Source organism: Nuphar pumila, chromosome 2, assembly GCF_984573655.1.
Source record: "Nuphar pumila chromosome 2, dmNupPumi1.hap1.1, whole genome shotgun sequence".
NCBI lineage: Eukaryota > Viridiplantae > Streptophyta > Magnoliopsida > Nymphaeales > Nymphaeaceae > Nuphar > Nuphar pumila.
In genome coordinates, this window is record NC_143250.1 from 65,749,693 (window position 1) to 65,759,715 (window position 10,023).

The following is a 10,023-nucleotide window of genomic DNA, read 5'->3' on the forward strand; positions in this document are numbered from 1 at the left end:
GGAGGTAGGACAGCATAATAAGTTATATCTGACATATTAATAAAAAAAAATCCCTCCTGAAGAAAATAGAAAATTGCAAAAAAATCAGGAAAAAAAGCACATATATATCCTCAAATTTTTGTTTTGTGAATTTAAATTTTCTTTCTCCAATATTCCTGAACATTAGTTTCTACTTTCTACTCATTAAAAAAAAAACTCTAGCAACAGCCCTTAAAATAACACTCGTGAACACTTCCATCACAATCAGTTTCATCGACAACTGTAACATTTAAGGATTGCCTATAACCGGTTCTCATAGTCACCACCATAATTGTTGCATTAGCAAAATCCTCAAAATGCAGTACTAAGCACTTCATTCTTCTCTAAATACATAATTTCCATGTGTGATGTGAACAAACCCATATGCAGCAAGCAAGCAAGCATGCCAATGCGGTGGGCAACATGCAAATTTGTACATTGACATTGTAAGGCATCGTTTAAAGATAACAGAAAGATTGTACAGCAAAGTATGTACTTTTTTGCATGCTCTTGGGCATGGATCCATTTCTCAGCCTACAATTACTTGAGATCTTGAGGTACAAAACTAACTTTAAGAGGGGAGAGAAAAGGAATGTTGACAAGAAAGTATGCACAATATACAAAGTTAACACTGAAGATTGGTATGTTACTCATTTATGACAAAAACATTATTGAAAAAAAAATGTGAGCTCCTTAATTTCTTCAGACTACATACTACAACATGGGTACAAGAAAACCTCAAACAAATAAGCTGACATGAAAAGGCATAATGTCAAAAGTGAGCTCCTTCATTTCTTCAAACAGACAACATACTATAACATGGGTACAAGAAATCCTCAAACAAATAAGCTGACATGAAAAAGCACAATGTCCTTATAAAGAAAGGATGCATCTGTATGCTAAGGTACACAAGGTAGCATCACAAACCTACGATAGGAACTATCAGCTTTCCTTCTAGCAGTACATACAAGAGGACAAATTGCATGCCCAGTCAAATTTAAAGTATCTATCACCAATAGCATCTGCTAAAGTCTGTTGAAACGAGTGGACATAAATGTCTAATGCAAGAAAAATATCCCAGGACCAAGTTAACCTTCCACTAAGGCCAAAATTTCCACCCAAGTTACAGAAAGGCACACACTACCCTAACCCCAATTATTGCATTCACTTTCAAAGGTATTATAGTTCAGCTTCATAGAGTTTATCTTGCAAATCTAGGAAACATCAAGACTCCCCTTGAAGATAGAACCCCACACTACCTATCCAAGAGATACTACCAAACAGATGTTACAAAATTTATAAAAAAAATCCTTCTTTCCTTATAGCTATGCAACTTCCCATCTTATATAATCACACGAAGAAAGTAGATTTTTTAACATATATGAGAATCAAGGTTGCGACAAGCACTCGAAAAAAAAAACCTTTAACAGTACAATCTTGATGAAATCCTTCTAGAAAGGTGCTTTCACCTCCATAGGAAAGTAAAGGGTTTCTATCATCATTGACACCTTAATAAAAAAAATCACAAAATTCCAAGTAGTTGAGCCATAAGATATCGGTAGTATCACACCAAAGCCTGTCCAACTCCACCCCTATTCAGTAAGCGCTAGTAGCATTGAACCTCATCTAATTCTCCAGTGACAACCTCTCAAAAATGGCACGCTAAAAGATCCAACCCCACAGAATCCACAGCCAGCACAATCTTAACCACCTACACACTGCATGCACCAATTACTTTTGCTCCCAATCTTTTATGGGCATATATTAGCAAGATTCCCCACCTCTTCCCTTTAAAGACTCAATTGGACTCACCACTCAAAATTCATGATCCCTGTATGCATGACACATCCAATCAATGGCACTAAGAATGCCAACGCAAGAATACAACATGCAGTGATTCTAGATCAATAAATGCATTTTTGCTAAGAAAAAGAAAAACATAACAAGGAAAGAAAAAAAAAACCATTCTCGGCACTTATTTTAGTTTATATCTTTAATAAAAGAGTTACCCATTTCTCATCCTTTCCAACAAGGTCATATTCTGCAATCCTTAACCAAAAGCAAACCAAGATACCCACAAGAAAGAGTTGAGAAACAGACAAGATACCGATGGTGGGAGCGAGAGACTCCAGGGAATGAGATGTGAAGCTGAGGAGGAGACTGCTCTTTCCAACTCCTGAATCACCAATCAGCAGAATCTTGAACGAGTAATCATAGTTTCCATGCCCAGAGGCCGAACCCATCTTCACCACCCTCTTGGTTTCTCTTTATACTTTTGATTGGATAGTTGTGATATTAACACAGGGTGGGCTGCTTCCGTGTGATGAATAAAACGAGATCTCGTTTGGTTTTCAGCAATAAAATATGTTTTACTTTCTCTTTCTTTTTTTTTCTTTCAGGAGCGTTATTCTTTGTATGTTTTGCTGGTAAAAGAATAAAGAACAGTATGAGAGAGAGAGAGAGAGCAAAGGAGGCTTCCAACAGCCGTGATGATGGGTGTGGCGGCAACATAAAGCAGGACACAAATGGATGCTTTGGTTGACGGGATCCTTTTCTTTACACTGCTTTGGGCCCTTCCCCACATTGCACGGATACCTGTCCTGACAGTGACTTGTAGACTTGAATTTTGGACATTCTACTGGATCCATATTAAGGCCCCAAGTTTCTAATAATCAGTAGATCAGATATATCCGATATTCGATCTGATTCTAAATCGGATTAGTCAGATTTGGTTAAGAAAACTGAATCTGATTAGTAATCAGATTCAGATTCAGATTCAGTTTAGTATATTGTAAGGGAATCTTATAGATATCTGATTTTTTTTATGGATATCCAAATCTGATTGTAAGTATTTTTTTGAATTCAGTATTGGCTTTTTTCCATCTGAATCTAAGTTCGATTAGCCAATATCCTATTAGTCAGATTTGATATTGGATACATATGATCCAAATTCCAACCATTTACATCCCTACTAATAATGTCTTATTTATTAAACGGATTTGACTTAGGTCTGAATGGAATGGGCCCTGTCGGAACTTCGTTTGTAACGCATCTTTCTTAAAAAACCTTGAAAACCAAGAAAACAAATGAAAAACTGTCTTTTACCGAAATTTCAGCAAAAAAAAAAAATTTGTTCTTTTTACTTGACCGTTTAGAAGACAAGAATGAAGACTTTAATAACATCTTAGTTTCTATGCCCAACTTTATTCACAAGAAAAGCTTTTATATGCATGCTGATATTTACTTACTGTGTTTGATAAAATTAAAAACCAAATCAATCCCGTGTGTTTATTATTTACTATTTTATTCCTTTGGCACCTTCCCTAGGAAATGCAACAAACAAGAGAACGGTTTCACTGCTATGTGTGGCGTCAAACAAAAAGGATGGTTTGTCGACCAATCACCACCGATGGCATTTCCTTATTTTGAGAAGTTATGGCAAAAGACGATGACTCTTTGAAGATAAGGCCATTGACTACCTCAGACCTTGCTCGCAAAGACTATCAACCTTCAGCATTTGGTACTGAGGTGAGCCAACCATTATTATTCATTAAGCACCTAAACCTAAGCAAGAGATGGAAAAAACACACCTCTCAAACTGGGATTAACGAATTATTGTCGGTTCATCATCTATTGCTAGCTATGGGCCTGGTGAGTAAATAGCAGTACAGCATTCATGCAGTAAAAAAGGGGAATTGGCAGACTGGGATGATCATTCTTGATCGTTTACAATTCGTTTCACACTTCCTGGCATGGACCTATTTTTGGTGCTAATTGCATTTGCTTTGCTAATTAAGGGTTCAATCGTTGGTTCATTAATTAATCTTGCCAGGACAGAGCTTCCTTTTCGGCCCATAAAATTTCATGCTTCTCAGGCTTGAGTAAACCCTCCGGCAGCCCGCGAGGCTCTGCTCATCTCGTGAATGTCACCAAGCTGATTGGACGTCAAGAATTCGAAACCCATGGGTATGCATCCTTTGCTGTAAGGCCAAAGCTAGGTGTACTTCTTTGTGGGTAAAGAGACCTGGGGTTCTTACGCCAACGAGCTCCCAAGTGATGTGATTTTCCCAGGTTATCTGAAACAAACTAAAAAAAAAACTTCAAAACACCAGCAATATGTCCTCAGCTGGGTATTGTAGTGAACCTGGCTATGAGATCAGGCACATACCCACTAGTAATGAAGGGCCTTTTGGCCCAAAGCAATAGCTTTGAAATTTGTATGCCTTTTTTATGTGGATCCAAGCCCAACTTGAATCGGATCAGGTCCAGTGCACCATTCCAATTTTCCAAATTATCAAGTGTGGGTTATTTAAGTTGGAATCACGTGCCTTGTCTTGTCCTCATCAGGGCAAGCTTGCCCCCCGAGGGGGGAGTGTCTTTCCTCCCCTCCCAAAGGAATTGAAAATGACCCCTCCACTATGGTTCATTTATAGGCAAAAACAAAAACTAACACCAAGAACCACAATTTTTGGTTTGGTATTATTTATAGGTAAAAACAAAAATCAACACCAAGGAGCACAGTTTTATTTGGTACACAATCCAACCTTGGATTTCACGTTTTGAGGTGTAGGCATAAGACCACGTGAGAGAAAAGGAGAGAGAGAGAGAGAGGCAAGGAGCTTACCTTGCGCCAACATGGGATACAGACTGTAAGGCCCAAAAAAAAATCATTATAACTTGGATCCGGGTCGGGTCCAGACCCGGACCCGACCCGGACCCAATGGAGGCACCGCCTCCCTCGTGTCTTTTAAAGACAACGAGTCCAAGGGGGGAGGTTCTCGAAACCCCCCTTTCCCCTCTGCTCTCTCGTCTCTCTCTCCCCCGACCGCCTCTCCCACTCTCCTCGTTTTTGCTCGTCGACGAACCACCGCCACCGACGACTTCCCGTCCGACAGCCCTCTGGTGACCACCCTCACCTCTCCTGTCCCTCTTCGGTCGGGATCGGCACAGGTGACCCCCCTCCAGGTACACGCTGCTTCTTCTTCCCCTTTTCTTTTCCTTCTGTCGCCTCTTCTTCCTCTTTTCTTTTCTTCTCCCTTCCGTCGACAGACAGGGGCAAAAGCCCCTTCCTGTCGATTGTTTGCGGCAAGGAAGGGTCGTGTGGCAGGGGCTTTAGCCCCTACCAGTTTGCCGATAGGTCGGGAAGGGTAAAACCCCTACTGCCTATGAGGAGGGTTTCGGTAGTGGGGGTTTGGGGCACAAGCCTGCCCTTTGTCTTCACCAGGAAGGGTCGAGACCCCTCCCTGTCTCCTTTTCACAGGGAGGGTTGAGCCCCTCCCTGTTCCCCTTATTTAGGTGTGCAGGGTAGGGTCTGACCCTCCCAGCCTCTCTTTATTGCAGGGAGGGGCTCGAGCCCTCCCTGCCTTCGATCTTCGCAGGGGAGGGCTTGACCCTCCCTGCCTTCGTTGTACGGAGGAGGGGTCGAGCTCCCTCCTTACTCCCTTTGATTTCAGGGAGGGGTCGAGCCCCCTCTCTACTCCCTGTGCTCCCTGCGGCCATGAGAGGGGTCAAACCCCCTCCCTGCACCATCTTTAGCAGGGGAGGGTCCCAACCTCCTCCCTGCTCCCAGCTTTTTCTATTGGTCAGGGGAGGGGTCGAGCCCCCTCTCTGCGCCCTTTTCTCTCTTTAGGCAGAGGCAAGGCCCCTTGCCTCCCTCTTCTTTGGCATCAGGCAGGGGCTTCGCCCCCTGCCTGTTTGCGTGTTCGACAGGCAAGGGCCAAGCCTCTACCTCTTTGCGTATTCGACAGGCAGGGGCGAAGCCCCTTGCCTCCCCCCTTGTGGCTAACAGGCAGGGGCCTAACCCCTGCCTCTTTGCCTTTTGGTTGGAAGGAAAGGCAGAGCCGCCTTCCTCTCCCCCGGCACCAGGCAGAGGCTTCGCCTCCTGTTTGTTCGCATAATCGCCAGGTAGGGGACAAGTCCCTGCCTCCTTGCATGCTTGACAGACATAGGCGAAGCCCCCTGCCTCTCTACTACTTTGTCAAGTAGGGACGCGACTCTGCCTGCCCTCGCTTTTTTAGGGAAGGGGTGCAACTTCCTGCCTCCTCATAATTTGCTAACAGTAGGTTAGCAGGGGCTCGCAACCCCTTCTTCTTGCGCTGATAGCAGGTGTGCAAGGGAACGATGCCCATGCCTCTACTTCCTTCACGTCAGGTCAGCGGCAGTGCCCCTGATCTTCTATTTTTGGTGTTAGCTTGTTAAGATTGTCGCTTTTGCAGCTCGTACGATGGATCCCGCTCGTGCTCCGTAACCCAAGTTGTCAATCGTTTACACCTGCACGCGCCAGCAAGCTTGTAACTCCCCAAGGTAGGGGAAGATTGCACGAAAGACATGGACAATTGAATTGAGTTCAGTTAACTAAAAAGGATAATTAAATAAATATATATGCATATATATATTTATATGAGTACGCATTTAACTCAAGGATGCGGTTTCACGATCCTTGTCCTTTACTTTCTGTCATGTCTTTCCTTTGCCGCCGCGCTTTGCGCCTATGCTTCGCTCACGCATTTCTGCTTTCAGTCTTTACTTTGTCGTCGCGCTTTGCACAAAGGCATTGTGTTTGCACTCCTGTTGTAATAACCACAAATTTTATGCGAATTTTTATGCAATTAGGTAGAATTTATGTGTTTTGGGCCTAGGATTCGCCTTCCGGATCCATAAGAATCATACCTATGTAAATTAGTATATATATAATAATCAAAAGAAATAAAGAAATAAATAAAATTATTTTGGGTTTGAGTCACAATTGGACCCATTTGGATCCAACCTATGGATCCACCTTTATAACGTGATCGGATCCATATTCAAAATTGGACCCAGATCCACTTTACTGTTGGATCTCGAGTCACCTGTACCCAATAAAGTGAAAAAAACAAAAAGAAAGAGGATATATGTTAAGAGTCGCTACAGGGCTGCTCGATAAGGAAGGGCGTTAGGGTTCTCTCAGAACCCTACTGCCAAAAAGATCGATGTGGGGGGGGGGGGGGGCATATTTGCGCAGCCGCCGAAGGTGAGGGTAACAACCCTCCCTTTTCGGGCTCCCCTCTGCAAAAAGGAGCCTTGAAACCCTCCTCCCCACTCTCGTTGGCTTTCCCCCTCTCATCCTTCTCTCTCTCACCCAAATTTCTCATTTTCGTGTGTGGCGGCGGAACCACCGGCGCCGACGACCTCCCAACCGCAGCAGTCTCTTCCTCCTCGCCGAAACAGGTAGGTTCACTGTGATTTTTCTGTGGTTATAGCATTTGCTCGGATATATGTGTGGTAGACCGAGAATCCCGAATGGAGACAGGGATTCTCGGGCTCACGGTGCCGGAAATCCCTAACCCTTAGAGTTTGGGGATTTTGGAACCCTGAAAGAAGGAGATGGATGGGATTTCAGTGGTTTTGAAAGGAAGATCAAATCGAACATTAAGTTGGGGTTTTCTGATTTTGGGTCAGTAATGGGGTGTATTGCAAGGGTTATCGAAAACCCCAAATCACTCGATATGGGGATTCCGACTACCAGGAACCCAATTGAAAAAAAGGGTTGGGATCTGCGATTTGTGAGGTAAGGTTTTTGTGGTTTTGCATATGCATCAATTTCTAGCATGCATTGTGTTGTTGTTCGAGCTTGTTTTAGGATTTTTCAATTCAAAGGTAGGGTTCTTATGACTCTTGCAGTGTATTGGGTATCCAGCATGTGACGAGTTGCTTCATGACCCATATGCGTGAACCTAAAGTGTTTAAAATCCCTAATCTGAGGGTTTTTAGCGTTGGAATATGCATGTAAATATGAGAAACTTTGATCTACGTGTAGATATGAAAAATTTCCGATGCACTTTCAATTACTGAGTTGGGTATCTTGTTTTGAGAATTATTCATTACGTATGTTTAATTTGAGAATCTCTGTATTGCATGTGTACGATGGAAATACTCTGAAATATTTTTCCATTTGGGGACACGCGTATTTTTGCTTTAGAAATGATTTCAGATTGACCGACTTACTTGGGCTTGTGATCAATTCTAATTTTGGCTTCAAAATCCTAAATGAGATTAAACTCTCGAAGAAACTGATTTTTGTCACGAAGGAAAATCAAAGCATCGTCTGAAAAATGAGTGGCTCCAACTTAACCCTCTGATAGAGACTAGAATAATGGAACTTTCCCTTTCTTGCTGATGAAGACTATGACTCTTTACATTACCAGTAAAGACAAAAAAAGGGAATAAAGAGTTCCCCTGACCAACACCCACAGATCTCCTTAGAGATCCACACCATTCAAACGACTCCATTAAATGTTTCTAGCTGGACCTCATGAATTAACTATGACAGAATGACTGGTGGCTGGGATGTACTTAGTTTTGGTTATATCAAAAATCCTGCATTATATGCACCTGATTTTTGACACCATCATTGTTTCCTATTACCTGGTTCTATCTCCATCTATCAGGAACCTAAAGTCGGATTAGGAACACAATCCATCGGGTTCTCTATTGAATTGAAGCAAGTTCTGAAACTCACCTGGGACAAATTGTTCATGGAAGTTATAAGTTGAAAGAGGCTAATGAGAGAATGTTGGTTGGATGTGGATATTGGGTTCAGATCCATACCCAGATTCAGTATGTCTATATTGTCCAGAATTGATGTTGGATTTTATTTATTTATTATCATCTTGCCCTTACAACTGATTTATTGTAACATGTAAAGTATGGGCAATATTTAAAAGTTGCCTTGTATAGCCTTGTACGGATTCTTGTAATGATAAGTACTCTATGATCTCTCCTATTGGGATTGTTAGACAGATAAACAACACCCTAAAGCACCATCTCTCCTTTCTTCTCCTTGCAACTGATTTGGGACGTCGTTGGAAACCAAATCTAACACAACGCAGACGTCTAGTATAGCCAAGGTGGTGAAATTTATGTTCTGCAAATAGGGTATCTGTTGGAACTAGTATTTTATATTAGGGGCACACTAAGTGGTTTAAAAGCTGAGGTTAATGGGGGATAGAAGTTTATGGCAAAACTTACCAACAGTTAAATATCTTTGGTTGTGCTACTTGCCCGCTTTAAGATGCATAGGGTAAGCAACACTCACTTCAAGGTTCTCAAAAAAATTATAATTGGTAGCCACCTAATTAATGCTGACCACAATTGTGTTCTCAAAACTTCTTAACTTGGACCAGACTCGTATATGCTCATGATAAAGATGTGACAATATTGTTGTCCTCTGGTTAACTTTAGAGTACATGTTTAGTGGTCTTCTTGTGATCGTTATGACTCTGAATGTTCAGCTGGTAGATGTTTCAATCAATGAATCATGAATGTTCAGCTGGTAGATGTTGTTTCAGGAAATGAATATTATATTGTATTGAGAATGCTTGCAAAACTAGTATAACTGAATGTGATGGTTTAGATGGATATAAAACAAATCTTTGGCAAATATTTTGTTTCAAAAAAATTTGGGAGGTTTATCTTGAATTGGAAATTCATGCATTTCTTTTAGGCATGGTATCTTATCATGTTTTATTGTTGGCTATGTATTTTTAGTATGAGTCTGGGAAATACATCATACTTATTTTAGGCTATGTTTGCTGAAAGAGTGCCTGTTATTTTCTGTGAAACAAAGCATGTTGTGTGGTAGCCGAGCTGCATTAAAAATTCATGTAGTTCTTTTCGGCATAGGGTACCTAGCCATGTTATTATGGTTGTCTGTGCATTTTAGTAAAGTATGAAATATGGCATACATAATTTAGACTATGTTAGCAAAATGGTGCCAGTTTTGAGAACACTTTACTTCATATGAAATCCACCATTGATGAATATGTACAGAAACCTGTATATGCTTAAGATTGTCACACTGAGTTCAAATATATGATGGTGCACTTAGTGACATATGGATATGTGCCTTTCCGCGAGGTAGTCACTTGAGAAACCTTGCCTAATAGGCAATATTGATTGAATAGCTACTTGGGTTGTTAACTTGGGTGCAATAGAAATAAAGTTGTTGAAAAACTTTGGGATTTTGGT

General features: G+C 41.6%; 1 protein-coding gene across 1 annotated transcript in view; it reads right to left on the reverse strand.

Moving 5' to 3' along the window:
• The window catches only part of LOC149845616 (ras-related protein RABC2a-like), a 42,371-nt gene extending 40,110 nt beyond the window's left edge, over positions 1-2,261 (reverse strand). Inside the window, exon 1 of the mRNA XM_089997679.1 lies at positions 2,126-2,261. Within this exon, the coding sequence (XP_089853805.1) occupies positions 2,126-2,261 (136 nt within the window). The remainder of the gene's footprint in view (positions 1-2,125) is intronic.
• Between the last annotated feature and the right edge of the window lie 7,762 nt (positions 2,262-10,023).